The 25,949-nt window shown below is 36.4% G+C and overlaps 1 protein-coding gene across 4 annotated transcripts; it reads left to right on the plus strand.

The window, feature by feature from the left end:
- HPGD (15-hydroxyprostaglandin dehydrogenase) lies at nucleotides 1–24,957 on the plus strand. Of its 4 annotated transcripts, XM_027886929.1 has the most exons (7): nucleotides 1–203; nucleotides 365–488; nucleotides 4,426–4,532; nucleotides 14,898–14,994; nucleotides 21,097–21,173; nucleotides 23,050–23,213; nucleotides 24,307–24,957. In XM_027886929.1, exons 1-7 carry the CDS (start codon nucleotides 111–113, stop codon nucleotides 24,443–24,445), a joined length of 801 nt encoding a protein of 266 aa, XP_027742730.1. In that variant the 5' UTR covers nucleotides 1–110; the 3' UTR covers nucleotides 24,446–24,957. The 4 variants fall into 4 exon arrangements, with proteins under 4 accessions (XP_027742730.1, XP_027742731.1, XP_027742732.1 ...); XM_027886931.1 differs by lacking the exon at nucleotides 23,050–23,213 and having other exon boundaries at nucleotides 56–203; nucleotides 24,307–24,438; XM_027886930.1 differs by lacking the exons at nucleotides 4,426–4,532; nucleotides 14,898–14,994 and having other exon boundaries at nucleotides 47–203.
- Nucleotides 24,958–25,949: the final 992 nt, after the last annotated feature.

Here is a 25,949-nt window from a genome sequence, read left to right on the forward strand (position 1 = left end):
AGGAGGAGGAGGAGGAGGAAAGGAGGGAGGGCAGGAGGGAGGGAAAAAGGAAAGCGGGCAGGTGACACCGCGCTGGGTTGCTCGGGGCTGGCGGTAGCAGCGCGGCGGCCATGCACGTCAATGGCAAGGTGGCTCTGGTCACCGGCGGGGCGCAGGGCATCGGACGGGCTTTCGTACAGGCGCTGCTGGGCAAGGGTGCCAAGGTAAGTCCCGGGAAGCGCGCTATTCTCTCCTCTCCCCTCCCCTCTGCCTCTAGCCGGCACCCACGGGTGGGAGGTGGCGGCAGCCCCCGGGACTCGGCTCGGCGGGGGACCCGTCCCTCTGTCCATCCGCCCGCTACTCGTTTTCCTCTCTCTCCTCTCAGGTAGCCCTCCTGGACCGCAACTCCGAGGCCGGACAGGAGAGCAAGGCGGCCCTAGACGAACAGTTTGAAGCGCAGAGGACGGTGTTCATCCAGTGTGACGTGACGGATCAGGAGCAGCTGAAAGGTAGGGAAATTCAGAGCGGTGCTCCGGTGTAAAAGAGCAGGGACCGGAGCGAGCCTGGGCTGCCGCACCGGTAAGGCTACAGCGAAAGGTTGTGGGGGACAGCCTGCTCCCGGTCGCTTCTGGCAGTGACTCAGAAAGGATTTGTTTCCGAATCTGCAAATGTGAAATATTACTATCAGCATTACTACCACAATTTCACCGTGTTGCTTGGCACGTGGGAAAGAAAAGCCAAAGAAATCCTTTCCATTGAATTTTGTGTGTGATATTTTTGCACGAAAGCCTCAGCAGAAGATAATTGTTATTTTATGAGTAATATATATAAACTTTAAAGCTCAGACTTGGTTTTTATGAGGCTTCAGTACAGATTCCAAGCTGCATTCCCTCGTCACAGGAGTAATAAATTCAGCGCTGGGTTGCAGTGCTCCTTCCATCCAGCACACTTATTTCATTGCATGCTGCCACAGCTGAAAGCAAAACTGGCAAAAAATAGCATGCTACTATATCGTGATATTACGTATGGGGTGATAACACCTCATACACGTTTTGCAGGTGCAGGGAATGCAATGAGCTTCCCTCATGAATGATTTGCATTTCTGTCTTCACTTAGTGAATAAAAAGGGTTCCCTACTGAGTTCCTAGAATATCATATAATGTTGATGCACCCTTCACAATATTTCATAACAGGCACATCACTTCATCAAAGTTTCATTATTAAATGATACAATCGTAGCTAGTGACTCAGATTCAGATTTTGACATCCCTTTTTTCAGTGCTCTTTCCCCAGATTCATTTCTGCCAAACTAGATGTGAACACTTTTAGGTCTGTTTTAGCTCACCAAACTTCACTGGTCAGTTTCTCAAGAGGGGTCATTGAATATATCCATTCCTCTTTCAGAAAACATTACAGTTATTCCAGAATTCAGCAATATTGTTTACAGTTCCAAGCTAGCATGATTATGCCTAAGTCCATAGCTTTATAGCGTCTGTCTGTAAGAGAAATGCTGGACTTTAAATATGAGATCTTCTCTAATCAGCAAAGTCTTTATCAGCTAGGTTGACTCTTGACTGTTTCTCTAAGTGGGAGGAGTAACCTAGGAGCAAGAAAAAGCATCCTAGGGGTAGGAGTAACATCTGCTGTAGCATGGGTGTTACCCCAGTGTGCCTTCTCTCCCACAGTTCCTCCTTTCTTTAGTGCCAGGCTAGTATCAGAGGTACTGGTTCACACAGGGTGTGAACTGTGAGCTGGAATGAGCAGGATGGGTCAGCAAGGGAGGTGTTAGAACCAAATTAGTAGGAAAAGAGCTATCAGAATTGGATTGGAAAGGGCTCACAAACAGAGCAGCTGTTGCACATGATTCCCTGATAATCATTATTAATCCTGCTGTATATTTCTTACTATAAATTTGCAATCATGTGTTACAGTCTTTTGGGGTTTCTAAGTTGTTTTTGGTGTTGTTTGAGGTTTTTTTAAGTGCTTCATTTTCAATTTTTTACTCGTAATTATATGGTACTGCTTAATGAATTTAGATTAATTTCACGCTTAGTGTTTAAAGGTCTTATCAGATGAATCAAGTACTGTATTTTATGTTAAAGGTCATATGCAGGAATATAGTTCCTCTTTTTATAACTTTAGCCCTTACAGTAGGAAACGAGTCCCAGTACTAGAACTAGTATCTGTAGGTACATGAGGCTTACGGGTAGGAAATCAGCTACTTCATATACTTTCAAGTCTTACCTGTACTTTTTCCTCTAGTCGTTCTTTCACAGTCTCCCACAAAAGTCTTCTATCTTGTCCTACTTTTGAAAAATCACCACACATTTACTTTTGCTTTCCAAGGATATCCTCTATAAGTACTGTTTGTGCTTGCTTTCCACTGTTTTTCTTACCTTTCCTTTAAAATAGAAACTCCTCTTCCACTTCTCCTTCTTCCCTCAATGTTTCACATGATTTTAATGCTTTTAATTTTTATGGTTCCCTAAGCACTAACTAGCATGCAATGTAAAGGAATTGTTCTACATTTGAAAAGGCAAAAACGAGTCAGCTTATACTGATGTGTGAGTGAGAACTTCACTAAGAATTTACAGTGATTTTCTTCTTTTTGTGGATAGGTAAAAGATGGGATTACTGTAGACAGACTTTTACCAGAAATATTCCATAGATATCAAAACAGCTGAAAAGCATTTGGCTCTTTTCTCAATGTGTTTACTGGAAAACTAGAGTTAGTTAATGAACAAATAATTAGGAAATTACTATTATCCATGGTGATTTTTTAAGGCAAAAGATTCTATTAAGAATTAGGTTGATGAAAGATGTTATTTAGAGAAGGTCTAAAAGGAAATCAGCCAGTTTCCAAAATTTGGAAGTTAATTGAGGACCCAAATGGTATTTATTTTACTCATTGAAATTAAGTACTCAGTTATGCTCATAATAAAGCCAAAGGTTTCCATTTGCCCTTGCTGACGGAGGATTGGAAAGATGAGAAGTGACTAAAGAGTTAAGAAAAGAGAGAAAAAATTAGCAACAAACATAAGAAAATCCAAAAAGGCAGAAAGCCAAAGCTAGAGGATTTAGTAATATTACAATATTCTAGTATGGAATAAGAATATTAGAAAAATCTGTACAACAAAGGCAGTTGGACAAATAAAAACTTTTCCATCAGCTGCCTAGCTCTTGTTTTGATGTCAGGAACATGATGGACCTGCAGTATTCAGGCAAAGAAAAGGCTGTAACAGTACTGATCATATGGTGAAAGAAAAAACTTTGTACATCCTTGCAACTTCTGTAAAAATATGTCAGTGTCTGAAAGTTGCTACTATACTACTGAATAGCCAAATACTAAAGATCAGAGAATGAAGATGTTCCTGGGATCATCTTTCAGAGGAGTAGTTTCATTAAGAATTGTCAAGTATAATTGCAATACACCTGAAACACTGTAGATTTTCAGTCAGTCATCAAGAAATGTTTTTTAAAATAATACTGGGGAGGTGGTGTCTTGGTTTACATAATAATAAGTATTTAATGGTAAGGATCAGTATTTGGAGGGAAAACCAAACAGGCTATATGTACACATCAGATAATGTCTTTAGTTCTGGAAAATCTTAGTTTGGAATGAACATCTGGAAGTCATCTCATCCAACTACACTGTCAAAGCAGAGGCGGGCTTGATGAGTTTGCTCCTCACTGTGACATCATCATGTTTTTCCATACACATCTTTTATCTCGATTCTAAACCTTGTCACCTGGGAGAACACAATGTCATTGTGGAAGCTTTCCAGTTCTTTATTTTTAAATTCTTTGGAAGACAGGTCACTATTTTTATCATCAGAATGAAGAAGATTTGAATTTGAGAAGTACATTATTAAAGTTACCTGACAAGAAGGATGTATAACATTGTATCCATAAATACAATTGTTACATTTAAACAAGAATCATGATTAATTCTTTGTATATGAAATATTTTTATTAATTATTCATTAAATAAATATTTTGTTCTTATATTTGGACTGAATGAAGAAAATTGTTCTGAACACATGAAGCTTTTATTTTTCATTTAAAATAGATGGTGTCAAATCTTGAATTCACTAGCTGTGTCCAGCTGTTACAATTCAAGCTGTAAATGTTTATATAATTAGGGTGTCAAACATCTTATCTAATGCAAAATGTATAGATGCTGAAAACTTTCATTAGCTTCTGCTATCAGACATCATAAAACTAAATGAAAAGCCAACTATGGTACCTTAATCAGTTTCCCTCATTATGTCTAATATCAGCGCATATTAGATAAAGAATTTAATTGCATATTGCTCATTAGTGGCTAAGAAAACAATGAAGACATTTTGGTAGACTAATAAAGCCTTAATTTGTATGCATGCACTGTATTTTTATGTCTTACTTTCCACAAGTGCTAAGAAATTACACCCTTTGGTCTTCTTATAGGTGCTTTCAAAAAAGTAATTGAACACTTTGGAAGGCTGGATATTGTGGTTAACAATGCTGGAGTGAACAATGAGAAGGACTGGGAAAGCACTATACAAACTAACTTGGTAAGCAAGTTCACATGTTCATATTTAAACCTGGAATACACTTAACAGCCCTTGACTTGTACAGATTGTGCCATATGACAGAGCATTAATTATCAGATTGGTAAGCACAGCTATTGAAACAATAACCATGTAACTGCATGTGTACTAACCAAAGAAAGGGTGTGTGATGGGTCCTTTAAACTGTCTGAGACAGGCAGCATTGCGTAGAAGTACTCAGACTATCACCAGAAAACATTCTCTTTCTATAAAACAATTAAATTCTAAAGAGAAGTAACATTCGACTGCCCTAAGCAGTAGAGCTGCATCCACAGTGGGCCCAGTCTGTTTATATGAAGATTTTAGAACATTTTAGTTACTTATGGGACTCAGCTGGCCTGAATTAGAGGATAAGTTGCCATTTGCTGTTCAACCAAGAGCTCCACATTTTCTTCACCAATGAAGCAAGCATATAACCTGATCCATTTCACCATCTTCACTAGTAGAAGCACACCTCTTAAGAGCACTTACTTGTTAAAAACCAGTAGATTCAACGAGCCTGTAAAATTCATTTTTGAACAGGCTATTACCAGTTCTTTGATATAAGAACCACACTATCTGTTTCTCAATTGATTTTTTTTTTAATTTAGAGCATATTGGTGGGATATTTAAGCTCCAAAGGAAAGACCAATTTTCTAGGTTAAAAAAATTCTGACCAGCTAGTATTCTACTTCCTTTGAAGCCCTAATTCAATAGTGATTCAACAAGTCACCCCATGATCACATTACTGCAAAGAAAGTAGCAAAAGGAAGTTTTGAGGAGTGAAATGTGAAGTTTTCTCATTTGAAATTTGTCGTGCAACGAGAAAGCTCAGAATAAGAAAACTGAGTTTGCTTTTGTCAAAAGTTTAAAGGATGAAAGTACCTGTCTTTGAATCCTAATGCCTCCATGAAAACAAACTAACAAAAGAAGCTGAGGACAAGTAAGATAAGCTGGATATGAGAGAAGTTACAGAAAAATTAACATCAAAATAGGTATTTGGGAAAAAAATAGGTTTCATATGACCTTTCTCTTGACCTTTTATATCTGTCTATTCTTTACATATTCTTCAAGATTTAAGTACATATATTTCTTCCTCCTTCTCTACAATGTGCTGAAAAATCAAACATCAGGAAACTTCATACTGTGAAGTAACAGTACTGTGTCATCCTCAGTGATATGTAACACCAATATCTATTAATACAGATCCCTTGAATTTGAGAGAATACTATCTCTGTTCTAGACAACTTATTCTTGTGCCTGGTTTTAACACAGGATATAAGTTACCATAAGCATCCATTCACCTGACAAATTTGCAAACACGGACAGTCATCATTAGAAAAACTGAAGTCCATGTGAGAAACACATTTGACTGTCACCCACCTTATAATTTAGGTCAAAAATTACAGGTACTTCTTGAAGTGCCTTCAGGAAATCTTGAAGATATTTACTGCCCAGGTAAATATCTTAGAGTGGTGTCCTAATAATTTTTCAGTGACAAGAGCTTCAAACAGAAGACATTGAGAACCTCCTTCTACTCTTTTGCAGATGACACCAAGCTGGGTGGGAGTGTTGATCTGTTGGAGGGTCTCTACAGAGGGATCTGGACAGGCTGGATAGATGGACCAAAGCCAAATGTCTAGGGGGGGCAATAAGGCAAAATACCCAGTCCTGCACTATGTTCACAACAACCCCATGCAGAACTGCAGGCTGTGGGAAGCATGGCTAGAAAGTAGCCCAATGGAAAAGGATCTGGGGGTGCTGATTGACAGCCAACTGAACATGAGCCAGCAGTGTGCCCAGGTGGCCAAGAAGGCCAATGGCAACCTGGCTTTTATCAGAAATGGTGTGGCCAGCAGGACCAGGGCAGTGATTGTCCCCCTGTACTTGGCACTGGTGAGGCTGCACATCGAATTCCATATTCAGTTTGGGCCCCTCAGTACCAGAAAGACATTGAGGTATTGGAGCATGTCCAGAGAAGGGCAGCTAAGCTGTTAAAGGATCTTCTAAGGAGTGCCTAGGGGAGCTGGGATTGTTTAGCCTGGAGGAAAGGAGTCTCAGGGGAGACCTTATCACTCTCTAAACCATGTGAAAGGAGGTTGTAATTAGGTGAGGGTCAGCCTCTTCTTCCAGGTTAGTGACAAGACAAGGAAATTTTGTGCCAGGGAAAGTTTAGGCTGGATCTTGGCAAACATTTCTCCACCAAAAGGGTTTTCAAGCATTGGAGCAGGCTGCCTAGGGAAGTGGTTGAGTCACCATCTCTGGAGGTATTTAAAAGAGATATAGATAGGGTGCTTGGGGTCATAGTTTAGTGGTAGCCTTGGCAATGTTGGGTTATCAGTTGGATTTGATGTTCTTGAAGATCTTTTCCAACCTAAACAATTCTATGATTCTACTCTTTTTTTTTTTTTTTTCTTATTACAAGTGATTGAGCAAAAGCAGACCTTAGGTGAGTTTGAACCATCTCAAATAGCAGAGAAATAGAAATCCAAGGCTAAAAAACATATATACTTAAAAATGTCTCTATTTCCCTCATGTAGGATGTTTTAAGTATTCTTTGTATTATTCCTAATAACAGGAATAATTGCTACAGCCACACAGTTTGATACACATAATACACATTTTTTTTATTTTAAAAAGGGAAAATAAATATTCTACATGTCAGTTGTTGTCTTAGTGATATCATTCATATATTGAAATGGCAAATATTTCCTGCCCCAGTTTAAAGTACAAAGTACAAAAGTAGAGCAGTACAGAGCAAGATAAATCAGAACAAACACATCTGGGGTGTGTTCTTTATGGCTAAAACAGTTCACAGAACCGGTTGGTCTTCAGGAATATTTTTAAAGGAGTGTAAGGGAGTTCTCTGCTAGTACTGCATGGGAAAGCTTGAAGAACAGATATGAAGAAGCAGGTTCAAAACGTGGGACTTAATTTACAAGGAAAAAGAGGGAAAAAACTCAATTCCTACTTGTATCAGTTACAGTTTCCTGAGAGCAAGAAAAGACAACTTGATAAAAATGGGAATGGGGTGGAGGAGGAGTAGGAGTATCAACTGCTAAACAGGTACTTCTCTTGCGGCGTTTTGCACCATTTTGCTCAATCTTGTGCTAAGCATCCATCTTTTCGTTACTTTATAAGCATTTCTGTTATTTTCTTTAGTTAAGTATTCCAGAAATGCCATCTATTCCTCACCTTAAAACTCCAAAGCTCACGGTGTGGACTTGATTGATATTAGCTTAATCAACAGCCGCTTCAGCTGCTCATACCCACACGAGCGTTCACTCTTGTTACTATGGTAAAAAAACCAACCAACCAACCAAAAAAATCCATACAGGAATTCCCCTTTAAACATATATTACCAGGTAGTTTCAATAGTTCATCACACACACACACACACACGCTAATGCACAGAATAGCACATGGGCATATGACAAGGACGTTCTTACCCACAGTCCCACCTACAGCCCTCCAGCATAAAAATAGTGTTTATTGCATTCCACTTCATATGAACTTCTACCTTAGGGTTCCAAAAATTTTATAATCTTTTTTCTCTTCAAATCCCTAAAGCAAGAAAAGAACCCACATCTTTATGAGCCTTGAAAATATATGTTAGTTTAACACAATTGGGTGTTACAAGAAATTTCAATAATTTTATCTTGTGTTGATGATGTAGGCTTTCTGGAACCACTGATATTAGAGTGGCCACTATGACTACAGTATCTTTCCTTGTACAAATGCACTTAGCAGATTTTATACTAAAGACAATCCAAATTACATGCAGGTTCTCTTTCTATGTTTGTGTCAGAGATTTCTGAAAACTGACATAGCTTGCAGTATACAGTTAAAGTCGCAGTATTGGTATCACATTTTCTTGTATTTTAAATACTACATTAAACAAAAATTCAGAAGCACTTTATGTGACATTTTGACTATCTTTTGTTTTATTATGCAAAAAAAAAAAATTTTGTAGATATAATTAAACAAGTTGCCCAAATGTAATTAAATAGATTTAAGAAAAAATTTGAACACAAAATCACAACTATCTCCTGTTTTTGTGATGATTTTGCGTGCTATAACACATTCTAGCAAACCTTTAAATTGCAGGCCATAAATTGGGTACATCAAAAAAACACCCAGTCACATAGGATCCAATTATTTGGGCATTCCCCAGAAAGAAGTAGAATTCAAATGCATTACTAGATAAAATGTAGAAATGCCCAACAATTCCAAGTTTTTCCATTTTTTATGGGTTTGCATAATTTATTTTCATAAATGACAGAGGTAACATGTTTCCCTAAATTTAGAAAAGTTTCTTAAAGTCTACCAAACTCATCATTTGTCCCTGCAAAATACTTGGATTGGAATTACAGAGAAGATAATGCAACACTGTATACTTATGTGTGACTCCTTTCAGTATAGCTCACAGTGCAATAAATGTTCCAGTAATTAGCAAACCTTGCAAAATCAGTTTGCTCATCAGTAAGGAACAACTCCTCAAAAGGACCGTTAATGTCTTGGCAGAAACCAGAAGTTAACTAAGTAAATGTCAGAAGTGATTAATTGAATTTATTTTTGGGACAAAGACTTCATGATCATCACAAGGCCTTTCCACTGTGCAAGCCATAAAAAGGGATGCCTTGGGAGTAGGCTGCAACCTTCGTCTTGTCCATACACATTGCTTGCCTTTCCCAGTGTACCAGGAGAAATGACAAGCACTGAACTTTCATCCCAAAATAATGTGACCCAGACACATAGCTGGATTCAGCAGCTGGAAATAACCACTGAATCCCACAATACAAAGACAAGTAGTTTCTTAATGCCACCAACACAGAAACAAACCAAAACAGTGCTATCTGTAGAAGATAAAATGGTATATGTGACTGATTTACCAATCTTGCCTTCTAAGATGACTAGAAATGTACTAGCTTAGTTACCTATTCTGCAGCATAATTTTATGTCAGGGAACCAAGTGTCTATGGAGAGATGTGGCCAAAAAGTAAGGGACACTTCCTTTGAAATCAGTGACATGAGGGTCAATACTGTAAGTGCATAAAGAAGTATATAGGTATAATTATTTTTGTTGTTCATATTGCATTAGGAAGGACACAGTGACCCACCTTAATTGCACAGTAAGCCAATGAACTTTTTAGCTTACAGTTTTAATGTTTACAGCAACCACAGTTGAAGTACAAGGAAAAGAAAACGTCTTTCAGCTAAGAACTTAGCCTAGCTATTCAAAATGCAATACCATTCTTATGTCCTTCAGGAATGGAGGTGTGTGGAGTGGAGAAGTAAAGAAAACTGCTCCATAAAAAACCTAAAAGATAATGTTTCACTCCAAACTTGTAAAAAAAGCTATTGACTTGTAGCAAATGAACAAATCCTACTGCACATTCCTTTCTCCTTTCTACCTCTTCTTTCCTAGACTTTTTTTTTTCCACAGTTTGAGTTGGAAATTCAAACTCAAGCACCTCCGATTTCATTTCATAGCAATTAAATTAACCTCTACATAGCAATGCCAAGGGACTTGCATGCTTGCTACAACTTGTCTACTTTCTAGAAAATATACATTAAAAAAAAAATCAGCCCCACCTTCCTGTCCAACAGCAAAATGCCAAAATTTTCCATGGGTACCACTAGCAGCACTTAGTTTCAGACTTTTGAACTTCATCTTACGCAGTTCACAAGGTACTTTAAATGCTTCCTTATAGATAGTCATCAATTTACAACATCACAGTATGAAAGGCAAATGATCTTGGGTCAAATTCCAGCTCTGTGCTAACCTGCTTTATGAAACCACAAGTCCAGAGCTCTTTCATTTTTACTTATTATCCCTAGCACTGAACTATGTTAGCTCAGGAACCAACATAAAATATTAGGACTGATTACCCTTTTTTTCTCAAAGGAATTCATATTGCTGTACTACCTTAATAGCAATATAGTACTTATATTCAACACTGAAGGTGCTAATATATTTTCTCAGCATGAAATACTAGCATGTATAAGGAGACAGTAGAAGTATCAGACAGAGGTGGAAGGGAAACCTCATTAAATAGGTATGAGGATCTATTTCAGTTGGAACACCTGCCTTGAAACACTAGAAGAAAGCACTGTATACTAAGTTAACTTCAAAGAAATTGTCACTTGCAAAAGATGATGAGTAATGATGTTCTGGGCACTATCATGGAAGAACTTTTTTTTTTTTTAAATAGATAAAGCTAAAATGGAACACAAAGTATGAAAACTGAGATAGAGGTATAATGTTGGAATGTAAGAACTTGTCCACATTGGCTGGCATTGGTTTCAAAAAGCAGAAAAAAAATGAATTAGTGCTCTATTGAAGACTTGGAGTCTAGTTAGAATCAGAGTTTCAATATATGATTTCCTTTAAAATTGGGAGCCCCCGGTGGTGTAGAGGAAAACACACTGCACTGTCACTGCAGAGGCCCGGGTTCGATTCCCGGTCGGGGCCCCTCCCCGGGCAGATGGAGCTCGTTAGCCCATAAGGCAATCCATCTACTTCCTGAGGACCTCGCTGCCACCGTCCAAGCGTGCTTGGCCCCGGCAGATGAACCTCAGGATTAAAGGGTGGGCTCAGTTCCGCGCACACTGTGTCTCACCTAAAAAATCCAATGCGCAGGCTGGAAGGTGGAAAGACCTTCCCCGGTTCTTCGTTCGCGAAGAGACTGGCCATTCCTTTAAAATTATACAATTAAACCTATATAGCCATGGGATACATAGAAATGTCAAGAATCAAGGATTTTGTAAGTTTATTTCTGATTTTGGCACTGATACCTAAATTGCCATTTAAGAAATCATTAAATGAGTTATTGATTATTGATGTGATACTCTCAAAAGCAACTGCAAATGCTCAGAGTACTTGCACAATTATTTTACAATGTTTACCATGCTGTCAGATACCGCTTTGGGTTTATTACTTTATAGTAGGTCTGATTTCTTCTAATCTAAATCTGCAATTTATGAAAACTAATGCTAGAAGATACATCCACACTCCCATTATAACTGTATTGGAAAGAATCCTAAATTTTCCACTGGCATTTGAAGAGTAAAATTGCCTCTCTTGGGAGCACACTCAGACTTCCAGAGCACCTTGATGGCCCATCTTCATTATGTGCTATAGTAAACCACTGTATATTGGTAAGAAAATAAACAGCAATACTAAATCAAAAGGGTTTCAACAGCTAGAAGGACAGTAATTTAGATCATTTTCTGATTTTAATGATACTGGTTTTCCATAGCTAGGGTCAAAAAAACTGGGCGAGTGTCAGCTGTCCCAAATTTTGATTAACCTACACTTAATTACAAATCTGTCTACTTGCATACTCTTTGTTCTTGACATGTTTATGAACAACATCCATTCAGCTAAATGCAGTTTTAAACAAAGGACCTGTAAAAATTTCAGCTCTAAATTGTTTTCCTGTACAAAGTCTCACAGCATATTTTTATCTTAAACCGAGTCAGACAGTTTTTTTTTAATTAGGTAATTTTAAATTTAACTTTCCCAGAATTTCTATTTGCAGCAGACAAGCTATGAATTATTGTTGGTTAAGAGCACAGAATTAAATTATTTAAAAAGTTCAATTAGAGAACTACACAATCTGAAGAGACCTTCAGTTTATGGAAAGGACATTACAGACACTTTTAATCATATCCCAAAACCAGAAAATGTGCAGAAAACACATAATTCTTTGTCCATCTCACTTTTCACTGTGCATTTCATGGTATAAGGAAGTAGTAGATGATGATTTTTCTTCTAGAGTGCAGACTAAGTGTTCTGACGTCAACAATTAGGAATCCAAAGTCACATATGAGAGGCGGCCTGAGGCTGCAATTTGTGCACTTGCAAAGACATATTTCATAACAAAACCAAAATCAAATATGCTATTGTTCTTTGGAAAGCAGTAATGTAAATACTGTTTTTCTTTGGGAAACCTCTTTCCCATTTGAGTGTTTGATACCCATATGTGAGGAGCCAGCTTCCCTTCATGAACTCAGCTGAATCAACAGGCTCAAATGGAAAGAGTCACTAAGATTGCTAAGCACACATTGTGTGACTTCCGTACTATAGTAAGTTCTGCCACCTCTGTCTTCCTTGGGGAATTATTGAGAGAATTTCCTCTCTTGGAGAGAGGTGGGTTCTGGCAAGAGAATAGGAAATCACTCAATACTTTTCATCTGAAGTGCCGTCTGCTGAGTGTGCAGACAGATAGGTCCTTCTAACCCTAGATGTGGGGTTCAGAGTTAAGCTATCTGAAGAATATATTAATTCTTTACTTTATCAGCCCAAACATCATAAATAGCCATTTCACCCCAAATCAGCCACATTCAATGAGGTGTTTGCAACGATTACAAGTAAGGATTACAAGGATATAGCAGGTGTAAGGGGCAATTTTAAAATGGAAGTCTGCCTTTATTCTGAAGACCACCTCTCACAATACCCTTATGTAAAGGAGAACACGTTCCCAGTCACTTGAAGAAACACTAAGTTAATGGATTCTAGAGAGAAAAAAAGAACAATACAATAATTTTCATAGCAGAGTCAGACAACCCACTTTTTTTCTTGTTTTATAATTGTGCTTTGGACAAGGGCTCATCTAGCTCTATTACCTCTTTGAATTAGAAGGCTGAAGGAATAGAAAAATCCTTAAGGAACCCCAAGCTGCTTCCTTCTTCAACTGATTTATGTTCTAATCATCCTAAGTGGAATTCTCTTTTTCTGCTCAGCAGGCTGAGCCACTGCTCCAGGGCATGACAGGACCTGCACCTGCTCTCCATAGACAGCATTAACCCCTTTCTTTCTACAATATCTTTTTAACAATCTGTTTCTTTCTAAATATCTTCTGTACAGCCTATCATATATACGTACTAAAAAATATCACCGACCCTTAAGTCCAAATCTAATTTCAACTGAGTTGCCAGTAAGTTTATGATTAGAATAAGTATACCTTACAGCAACACTATTAGGTATTAACAATCTTGGGTTTAATAAATCAAATTTATACATGACCATTAACATTAAACAGTACTAGATAACCTTTATAGGTGGCTCTGCTACTTTCCAGGACATGCAAGAGAAATCAGATTAAGTTTGGTATATTTCAAGGCTGAACAACACTGAAGAGAATTTTGAAAAACAGAAAGTTTCTGTTAAAGCATTTAATCAATAGCATCCTTTTGATAATAATCAAAATATATTTAAAAAATGTGTTAGCTGAAACAAAACTTTCCAGGAGAGAAACAAAAAAAAGCTTTTTTATGCAGTAACACTGTAACTTTTCACAGAAGTTACTATCTTCCACCAGGAGCCCTGTCTGCTGCCTTTCTCTTACTGTTTGTTTAAATCTCGGGTAAAGTGACTCACTCTCTGGGAGAAACTCTCTCTCATGATTCATCCAAGAGGCTGATAACCCCAGGCTTGTTATATATTTGGACATCTCAGTTTAAATGCTGAAGTTCAGTTAGAGGAATCCCAGCAGAATTTCTAACTGCAGTAGGGATCAAAACCAGGTTTTAAGGAATCAGGATTATATGGGTTTCAGAAATTTTCTTTTTCCTCAAAGTACTTTCCTATTAAAAAAAAAAAAAAAATTAAAAAATAAAAAAAAATCACGTGCTGCAACTAATATTAAGCTAATAACATTTCACATGTCTTAGAATGTTTGTTTTTGCCTTATCTATATTAGCCTGTCTGGGCTAATTTTCATTTGAGAGGACTAGTAAAGGTCCCATAGCTTTAGTCAGAAAATAATACAAATTTTTAACATCCTGGGATCAGAAATATATTCTTAATCCTAAAAAGTGTGAATTTCTTGTGACTTCCAAATGCAGTTTTAAGTGTTAATGTTATTTTCAGATACAGCCTGGAGAGTTTTTTATTACATATAACAGTGTGCCTTGATAAAAATGATGGGATTTAGATCAGTTCTTCTGCCACTTACATTTTTAGATAAGGTGTGGGTTTCATCTATAATTTACTTAATTAATTTCTTTCATGGCTCTTATTTCACTTTGCAATATTTTAGTTTGATTAATGATATCTGCTTAAGAAAAATAAGTAAACTATGATTACTTCTATTTATTGTAGTACCGCTTCTGAAGTTATGGAGTTGCAATGCTGTGAAGTGTCTTTTGTGTTTATAATCTTCAAGGTATAAATAGGATCACTGGTAAAGCAATATAGGTTCTAAGCACCACAACAAAAGCAAGTTTCAGTTTGTAGGAGCACAGTAGAAAGATACTTCAAATAACATCAATAATTCAGTAAGATATTTTAATAGCTTCAAATAATCTTTGAATGTCTTTGATAATTCCTTCCCCTTATACCAGACATCTGTGATTAGAGGAACCTACCTTGGCCTAGAATACATGAGAAAAGGAAATGGAGGCAATGGAGGAGTAATCATTAATATCTCATCCTTGGCAGGTGAGAATATTTTCTGCATAAACGTTTCTACTGCTTTGTTTTCCTAAAGTAAATGAATCATACTTATCAGTCATACTTTTTCTTCCTTCTAATGGCTCTTCCCTGTTTATATTTATTATGACCTGTTTTTCATCATGGCAACTGAAGTATATCAAATGACCACAACTTTCCTTTGCTTTTTTAAGCACAGTTCAATAGAAAAATCAGTAATTTTCCTAACCTATCAGTCTCATATTTAAAATCTTGGGCATATAAATTCGTCCATTCAATTCCACAGGAGCACAGTTGTAGGAATATCTAAGACTAGACTGTATCTACTTTACTAATGATTGTCATACACCTACTCTGTTCCAAGTCCTTTCAGATGAGACCTACCTGTGCTCGAGAAGCCAAAAAATTAACATTCATATTTCACCAAGCTTAAGCAAGTGTTTTCCTTGCTCACTCTTTGTCTGTGCTATAATTGTATTCCTTATTAGCATAAAAATAGCATTATATGGGTCAGGGTTATTGCTGCTCAGTTGTGAGGCAGAATTCTGCACCCTTTCCTGTAGGTACACTCAGTGTTGCAATGATTGGGCTCACAGCAAAAAAGCACAGCTGAAGGGGAAACTATACATGGAGAAGGATGTCATCTGACAACTTTCCTCAAAAAAAGTGTGGGGAAGCACTTGCGTTCTCTCTTTTTTGCTTGAAGAGATTTTTCTCTTTGGGAAAAATAATACATATGCTAGCTTACACTTGGATTGTCAGAGCTTTCTTTGGTATCTGTGCAGATTACCAAATTAGAACAATTTTATTCTGAGATGTTCCTATCTGCCTTAACAATGAAAAGCCAACTAAGAGCACTGGCCATAGTTACTGCTTGTGGATAGGTGTGGATGTTCTGAGTATTAAGTTCTCCTGTAAACCTTAGCTTTTGTGATAAAAAGACCAATTTACCCTATTAAGATAATGCATATGGATCTTGAGGATCTGACTTCATACATGCACATATCTCATATGGGTGAGAGGTTCTTTATTAAAAGCCTCCATGTACGTTTAAGTCAGCATTTATAAAACTGCCTGACACATTGCCCACTGACATCTCTAAGTGTATCCCTATTGGCCCGAATGGACATTGTATTTGGATCAAATTAACCTTAAGGAATTGCTGTTGCAGTACAAGAGTTCATCAGCACAAGTAAAAGATTAAACATTTTCATGAGAACACTGGTGCCCAGGCACTGCTTAAGAAAGGGCAGAGGTAGCAAGTAGTTTGATTCGTTTTCTAAATAGTTTCACATGAACACAAAATGACTTTGTTTTTAAGACCTAAAAGCCTGGCTGTTCTGTTTGTTAAGAGCTTGTAAGAGCTGTTTTAATTATTTGATTAAAATTTGCATTTATTTACTTAATTTTTTAACATTAACATTGTGCCATTATGATTGTGGGTATCTGACAAAACAAAGTGTTCTTTATTTTCTTTCATGTGGCTTGAATTTAGGAATTGTTTCCAAGGGCATAAGGAAAAACATACTTTAAAAGCTAACATATACTAATTTATATTGCTTACTTATTTACTACTACTTGTTCTTTATGACTCTAATTCTCCTTTCTAGTTTGGAGGTCTAAGTTCTGTAGTTTATTCCCTATATTGAAAGGCAAACTGCCATTGGCTTGCTTAATATTCTGAGTGTTTTCTTTTCTTAGACCTAGCTTCTGTTGAACATTAAACTTTTGAGTAGCTTTGATCCCCCCTGAGCAAGTTCTCTGTAAGATGCAGACAGCAACTATTGCTTTGTCTTGCTGAGCAACAAGAAGAATCGTATCTGGCGCTTACATAACATTCAATAATATTTGCTTAACACATTAATAAGTTTCCAGCTCTCTGCCATAGGAATTTTCCCAATGATTTGGGCTAGAGACAGAATCAAGCCTCACAGTTTTACATTTCCAAACACCACTGGAACTACATAAATGCTTCCTATGAAGTGGATGCTTAAAGGGTTCATTCAGCTGGATTAAAGCCAGAGCATCCACCCTGTCTTTCCAGTATTGGGTTTTCCTTTCTTTAGTCTCTCCACAAGACAGAACTAGGTAAGAGACGGAGACAAATATGTAAGCACGTGCAGCAAGCACTCAGCTATGTCTCAAAGCTATAAATCTGATTGTTATTGGATTTGTGTATTCATATCAAGAAGAAGTAATTCCACTAAAGTGAGATAATGAGAAATTTATTTTAATTCTAACTTGGCCCCATAAAAAATAATTCCAGTGACTGCAGGTTTTTGTATTGAAAAAAATTTGATTTCAAATTCAAGGAGTAAAATGTTCAAAAATTTCTTCTGTAGAAAGTTACACATTACCTTTATTTTGTTTAATGGAATAGTTACAAGCAACAGAGAAACCATACAAAACTAAATCTAACTCAAGAGATTATTTACCTGATTAAATTTAATATTGTCTTCTACCTTGTGGTGCCTGGTACCTTACATTTTTGCAAGTAAAGAGAGAAAGAAATTCATGAATACACTTGTCTTAGTAGCTTTCATATTTTCAAGAAGGTATTTTATAAAACTGAAATTATATGTCTGTATTCTAGCAGACAAAAAAACCTTCAGAGTTTTCATAGAGAGCTTAAAAATGGTACAATTTTTAGCACACCACCATGCTTCTTTTTTGAGAGGTTGTTCAATATGCAATGAATCTGGTCACTTTTCTGTTGCACAGCCATATAAGTGCTTTGATTGCCCTCAACTTCAAGCACTCATATTCCACAAGCAGCTCGTTTGTTCTCCTTTTATACAGAAAGCTTCAGCCCAAAGAAACACTGAAAGTACCCATCACAGCAAACAGGCTTTTACAAGACCTGATCCTATATATATTACAAGAATAAAACTAAGAATAAGGTTAACATCACTAAGTAAGGACTGTATCACAGTGATACAGGGTAGCAGAAGTTTCAATGGCTGTACAACTGGGGCCTTAATTTCACAATCATGAAAGAGCTTCTAGTCCCTCCCCTTTAATAAAAGAAGGATACTGAGCAGAATCTGATGGAATGAGGTTAAAAAATTTAGAAACTATTCCCTTTAGACTTCAGTTCACTATTAAAGGAATCATAGAAATTGCTAGAATTTCTGCTGGGATTTCTGAGTGTCTTTTGTTTTGGTATTCAGGAGGACTGCTAGGATGTCATGAGGGTATACAGGGGAAAAAGTCAGAAGGGCCAAAGTCCAACTAAAAACTAAAAAGGTTAATAAATCTTATTCAAAGAGACTTGTTCGAACCTCTGAAGGTAACATGTATTTAGTGGGAAAGTTTAACTGGGGAAAAATGCTTAATTCTGTTTTCATCAAAGTTTTTCAGTGGACTGAAGGGAAATTCTGGTTTCAACAAAGCTTACTGATAACAATACAAGCTTATTGACAAAATTTTCCACCTGCAGTACTAGTTTCTCAAGATGTAGATATTGAAACTATTGGCCATGATAAATAAGGCACTGGAATGAGAAGCCTGACACGATGTCTCCAGTGGTAGAATGATCTTGCCACTCTAACGACAAGGGGACTAGACTATAAGTAAGGGCAAGAGCTGTCTCTGCCAGCCTGCCAGAAACTGAGAAAAATTAAACTGTTCCAACAGTTAACACTGGAACACAGGATTACTGTTGGGCTGTTTGAACTGGTTTTGGTAAACCAAAGAGCATCTTGAGTCAACATAACATCATTTGCAATTCACTGTGCAGCAACAATCAGGGAAAGCCAAATGTAGCCATAGCTTCTCCCCCTTGTTAAGAAAGATTAAAACACACATATATCACTTTCCAGAAGTACACTGACCCATCCATTTGAACATCCTCCCCTTCCTCCCCTGCTATTTTGTACATAATGTTCTCCAGTCTGTGTCACAGTCATACTGCAGTTGCATAAGATAATTAAATATTCATGGAAGGAGCAAATGCAATCCAGATTTTCTAACAAAAGAATGCCCTAAGTAATATGTTATGAACTCATCTTTGCTCACTGGTTGAATAAAAATTCAGGCAGAGCAGGCTCAGTATTACACAGTGGTTCATCACATAATACTTGCTAGGAGTTTCCATAGGACACATCACTAACAGGTTCAGCCCTTCCCAGTGCAGAGAAGTGGCTCAGAACTGCAAAGCCCACACTGTGGTTCTCAGTACAAAACTCAAGAAGAAAAGTAAGACAGGGATGTCATTGTTTTTCATGAGGGACTAGTCTTAGCTGCTTGCGTTGAAAATGAGTCAATTGATTTTTTTCTTGGTTCTCCACTTCAGTAAAAATAATTTCAATTAGAAAAGAACTGGATTTTTTTTTTAAAAAATTATTTGTTCCTCCCTTTCTGCTTAGTTATTCCTGCTGTCTTTGCCATTTAAGTAAGTCTTTGAACCTTATTCCACTTCATTATTGTGAGCTGTGCCCTTCCTTTGTTTATTTCTTGACTTTGTTTCTCTTCCCTCTCAAGTAAAAAGTAATTTGTCTCACTGTGCTTAAAAAAAATAAAAATAAAATTACCTATAAATTCCTCCTCTCTGTCTTTTACTAAACTGTGTCAGTTTTATTTCTTTTTCCTGCAGCCTAAGTGGATTTTTTTGTTATCTAAAGCATGTAAAACTACTTAAGAGTTTTTTTTAAAAATAATGTCATAATATTTCTAATGTACTACTATTCCAATGTTTCCAATAATTTGAAGAATGGTGATGATCATCAAAATGCAACAAAAAGAGGAATAATAAGCCTGTGTTGTGATCACAACTCACGGGAGACAACACAAAGGCCATTTTCATAAAGTGAGTTCTCAAGCAGAAGTTTAACACATTAATGTAAACTAAGCAAATAAATACCAGTTAAAGAGAACAACCAGCCACCAGGTTTAGTTCTTCACTGTCCACTACTGAACAGTGCTAATAACAGTCTTGGTTTCACTGGATCACCAAGGTAGTGTATAAATCAATATAAAACCTTGAAGCTTTCAGGTTTGTAATTAGAGCTTTGTGCTGTCTTAGAAAGTTTTTTCCTTTAGACGAAACAGATTCCAGAGCAAAGAGCCCATGCAAGTCTCTGGCAAACATATTTTTTTCTGGCAAATCCATACTAAAAGCTGGGTTGTGAATTCCTCATCTCCACTGAGATAAGTCCTACCCCTTCTTGAATGTATCACTTAAAGGTATGAAATACGAAAAATGAAAGTAATTTGAATTATTAATTGGGATAACTTCTGTTAGAATCAAACACTAAGGCATCAGAATCACTTCCCAATTTTACAATACCACATTAAGGAACACAGACTAATTTTATCCTCTAACTTTAGGAAAAGCTGAGGTTTGCTATTTGTAAGGGTCTAGCTTTCAGGTGAAACTACAGCATCCATATGGTCCAGTTCAGCTTTCATTGTATAGTGAAAATTGTTAACATAATGGGCAGGAATGAATATGCACTCATGGTTTGTCATTTCTTCTTGATTAACTTCTTTGGCCATCAAACTCAGTCTTACTATAACTAAGCTCTTAATTTTCCTTCAAAACCTCTATTCTCTCTTCTTTCTCTACTGTAAAAAAAAATTTTGTGCTCTTCCCCTCTCACCATCAAGGTTCACAATGTTCGCAGTCATTCTTTATTTTGCTTCTCCTTTTCCCACACTTCCTCTCTGAAGTCACAGTAAATTAATGCAGGTGTCCAGTTCACATGTCAGCTAGGATGTTAGAAATTAAAGCTTATCTAAAATACTTGACATCCTTTATATAACTATATACTTCATTAATTCATAGAAGATGACATAAAAATCTCATTCTTCAGTGTTTTCTTCCAGATTCTGTCCTCTCTTCTAAGTCATACTTCATAGATACAACTTTTCCTCTTAAAAGTTACACTTTCTTTTATTACTCTTCTTTTGACTCTGTTTTTATCCATCTAATATCTTTTCTCAGCCTGTCTGAGATTATAAAACATAATCTGCACATTTTTACTTCTCTATTTTGTTGTATCTCTATAAATACATCATAGTATTTTTACCTTATATACCCATATGTGTGTTTAAGGTAATCATAAATAGGAGTACTCAACATCTTTATTCAGCTACCTTTTTATTTTAAAGGACTCATGCCTGCTGCATTTCAACCTGTGTACTGTGCTACAAAGCATGGTGTAATTGGATTCACACGATCAATAGCAGTAAGTATGTGTTTTTTACAAGAGTACCAGCAGCTCCTTCAGAATATGCTGAAGTTTTTCGCGTTCCTTCTCTATAGCCACACAACTGGAGTTAATTTTCTGAAAGGAAACAAAGTGTCTGAAGCAGTGGAGGTTCCCTCCTTTTACAAAGTGAATCCAAAGATGGAATAAGTATGGCATCTGTGTGTTTATGACTTACTTGAGGTTTTGGGAGCATGGAAGAAAGAAGTTGCAAAGTAATTTAAGGACAGTGGGAGGAGTCCAAAAAGCAAATTCTAATCCAAGCTTTAAAAATTTTTTCAGAACCCCGTCCCAGTCACTTAACATTTTGATTTCCTTATTTGTCAGTCAGGGTTTTTTTATGATAACTAGGCACTGAAGTGTACAAAAGTGACTTGGACACACCATTATTTATTCTTACTAAGTCTCAATACTAAAAAAATGCAAAATGACACATTCAAGATGGGACATGTAAGATGACCAGATAGTAGGTCTCAAGCTCTGACTCCAAAACTTTCTAGTTAAATTGAACAAGCAGTGTAATAAAATAACTTGGAGGAAGAAGATATGGTTACTTTCAATAGATTAAAGGTAATCTACTCAGAGAAGATTTCCAACCTGATTTCCAGAATTATTCACCTAAAATAACACTTTGGATACTTTATCCATATTTTATACCCCCATTCCCACACAAATATCTTTTATTTCTGATTAACCTTAAGGGAATAGTATGGATAAGTGCTTCATATACCACATTAGGCACATCATGAACTTGACATCTAAGCTTGCATTTTTGTTTTCTCATTATAAATATAAATTACACCATCTAAGTGCAAAAATAAATTAGAGGAAACACTGTCTTTAAGAAACATGAGAATGTCGAGAAGAAAAGGAATAATAAACTTAGTGAACTACAGTATTTACCAGGGAAGGCAATACAGCCTAATGTTGGGCTGGTCTAATACCTAACATCTAGGACTTCACTTTCTTTTCTCCCCCAGACCAAAGGGGCAGACTACCATGAAAATGACATGAGACTTACATAATACCCGAAAGAATTCCTGTCAAACGTTAAAATAAATAGAATGTAGCCTTAACATTTATGGTTATTCTTGAGTATGTCATGTATAGTTCATAAATTCTGTGCTAAGACAGTTCATCCAGCATTCAACACATGCCTGAATGCTGATCAGACTTCTCTGCTACATACACACATTGGTAGAACCACAAATGAGGGCACAGAACAGCTTGTGCGTTTTGCTTTCATCATGTTCCTGAACTACTTCCTGAAGAAAATAGTGCCTCTTTCCTGGAGTTCACAGGGACTTTCCTGTAGAGATGCTCAGTGATAGCTTCATACATTGGCAGGGACAACAGGGTAACTAGAAAGGTTTAGTATTACAGTTCTAGGCGAAGAGACTAGATCCTATTTCTGTTGATGTAGGAAGTTAAATATAATCTTAGAGTTGTTTTGGTGGGGTTTTTTTCAGAGTTTTCTTTTAATAAAAAAGTTCATATAAGATTAGAAGTATACATTTGGGAGATTTTTTTCTTGGTTTTGTTTTGAAGAGTTATATCATCACCCTAGAATACTGTTAATGACATGCTAGGATGTCACTAATTACAAAAAATATTAGAAAAAAACAGCTTCATGGAAATAAGAGTGTTGATTTCTTGTAGAATTGTTCTCCCAACAAAACAGTTTTTTTCCTGTAGTATAATTACTACAGGAAAGTTATTCAAACTTAGTTTGTAACAAAATCTACTTGCTAAGCAAGGCTGACAAGCACTTAGTGTTAAATCTCATTATCTGAAAATTTACACAATACTGTCTCATAAAGTTGATAATAAATGTCTAACCCTTTCTCTTTTCTAGTTAGCTGCTACTATGGACAACTACGGTGTGAGACTCAACACAATTTGTCCAGGATTTGTCAACACACCAATTCTTCAATCAATAGATAAAGAAGAGAATATGGGACAATATTATTCATATAAGGATGAGATAAAAAATATGATGCAGTTTTATGGCGTGATGGAGTAAGTAAAGTCAGATACAGTGGGTTTTTTCCCTTTTCTCATGAAGAACAAAGGCACAAATAGCACTTTCAGAAAAATTAAAATAAAAGGGAAATGCTGCCTCAGATAAAAGACTATCAAATGTGTTTTCCTATGAACAACGAAAAAAAGGAAGATATCTAAGGCTATTTTAACAGCGCCACCTGCACAGTAATATATCCCTATACGTTTCCCAATTCTCAGCAAAGGGAAAATCAAATTCCTAAGTTAAATATATTGTGTTTAGTTTTTAATAGACCTACGTGTTCCCTCATAATTTTGTTTAACCAAACTTCTTGTGAGATACAAGGTATATAATTTGCATTGAATTTTGACAAAATTTGCCAGTGAAACAAGATAGAAATCAGACCAAGAACTGAAAAAACTGGACTATGTTCATAAGAGCACAATAGCAGCCACTGCGCATCAGATCAAAAAGTTAACTGACGCATTACAGTACTGCCAACAAAGGCCAGAAGCAGAAATCTCGGACAGCCTGTGAGAACAAGACAAGCATAAAGTGGTATTTTTTTAAACACTTTCTTAGTTTCTAACAATTGGCTGCTCAGATGCTTCTGCACAAAGGAAGTGGTATGACTGTGTTGTTTCACCCATATTTTTCCATGTGTAAAATACACTGCACCTATTGACCCCAACAAACTGAACAGGAAATTATCCTTATGCTAATTTGTATATCAGTCCTCCTACAGAAACAGGATAAATCAGCAGCAGAGCTGCAGAGGATTATGTAAGGATTACTTCTGTCCATTTTCCTGATAGAGAAAACTTCAATAGGCAGTCTGGTAGCATTTGTATGTTCACGGGCATTTATCAGAAACTAGAGCAAACAAATGATGATTTGTAAAGCAGCCACTTTGCATGTATGTCCTGACTGAGGAGACCAAATATCTCTCCTGAAACACTTATACCACCTCTGCTTTTCTTCAAAGTAAATTTGCTCAAACAAAAATTTGTTCAATTTTCAGATTATATAGATTTACATTGAGTTTCTTTACTTGTCCTTTTTTACGTGTTTTATTATATCGTGAATCTGAAATAACTTTTTTTTTTTCAGCCCATCAATAATTGCTGAGGGACTGATAACAATAATTGAAGATGATACTCTAAATGGAGAAGTAATGAAGATTACAGCATCCCAAGGGATTCATTTTCAGCAATACAGCCAAACACCTTTTACATCATCAAAGAGATAAATAATTGTTTTTTGCTAATTACTCTTGGCCTTTCTTAAATAAAAAAGTTTTGAAAAGAGTAATTTGGGGGAAAAAGGTTAGTGTTGTATCTAGAGCAGTGACAGCGTTCAAACATTTGCATCCCAGTAACAAAGAAATGGGCAAGAAAAACTGGTGTGGGAAGATGTTACCACCCTACTCTGATTATATAAACACTAAGAAGAATATTTATTTAGTATAATAAATACACTGATCTGAAACTATTGTTTAGTAAGACGGGCCACTTTTTTCATTCTGGTAGTTCTGATCTACATATTCCAAGTGAATTTTGGTGGACCTGACTTACTTTCTTTAAATTCTTTTCACTGCTGTGCCTACTTACACCTTGAATTCTTCAGACTAGAAATTCAGTCCAGGGATCTAGCCCACAAGCTCTGTAAGGAGTCAAGAATTTACTTTTTCTTATGAAAATTGAATAGAGCAAGAGGCAAAATTCAAATTCCTTATATATATATGCATCTATATAAGTATGTTCGAAATTCAAATTCATTATGTATATATGCACATATATATTAGTATGTTCCGTATCGTATAAGAAAGTACAGATTTTTATCTTCTTAGATTTTAGCTATTTATAAAATAGTCTAGAAATATTTTTGTTTTCTTTTATATATATATGTGTGTGTGTGTGTGTGTGAATTTTCTCTCTCTGTACAGAAGGGTTAATACTTTGGCATTGATTGAAGTGTCTGCTTACTCATTAGATCTTATTTTACAAATGGTTAAATCTAATTTCTTGCCTGATTGATTAAATATTAATTCAATCCTGAATAATCTGTGTCTTTTTCATGTTTTATATGTGTCTATTTTGGTTTAACAATTCTCAGACGTAGCATGTCATATAGTGGCAATGAAAATAAAAATTGACCTTCCTACCTCCTGAGCACTACCTTATCTTCTGAATCCAAGTCAATCCCCAGCTACATTTATCCAACAAAGCTAGGTACTCTCTGGGTTACATGCCTGACAAAAATAATTTTTTACATGTTCATTTAATTAGGTGATGACCTACAAAGATTTAATAGCTCCTGAGAAAGCTGGGAAAAGTTAACATTTACCCTTCTTAGGACTTTAATTTCACAGATCTTTTTTTCAGCGATGTATCTGAAAGAGTGGAAATACTAGCATTTACCTTCTGTGAAGCTGGTGGGAGGAAGAAAAGAAACAGACACTCAGACTTTGAATTACTCATCATTCTCCTAGTTTTTTGGCTATGTTAAAACTAGTTTTAAAGCCCATTTTGAATGCACACGTGATGCTAGCCACACCTTTAACACCCCTGCCAGCATCTATATATCCATCTGGACGGACAACTACTATCTGATTTGATAGTATTAATTTCTACTTTTGTCTCAATAAAATGAGAGCATTTCTAATATGGGGCAGACTAGTGTCGGTGATGTAAACTTGAACTCAGCATGTGTTAGTTAGGCCCTAATGTTGATAATTATCTACCTCTCTATGT

Source organism: Empidonax traillii, unplaced genomic scaffold, assembly GCF_003031625.1.
Source record: "Empidonax traillii isolate 1590-97213 ecotype Southwest subspecies unplaced genomic scaffold, ASM303162v1 scaffold198:size1128796, whole genome shotgun sequence".
Classification (NCBI taxonomy): domain Eukaryota; kingdom Metazoa; phylum Chordata; class Aves; order Passeriformes; family Tyrannidae; genus Empidonax; species Empidonax traillii.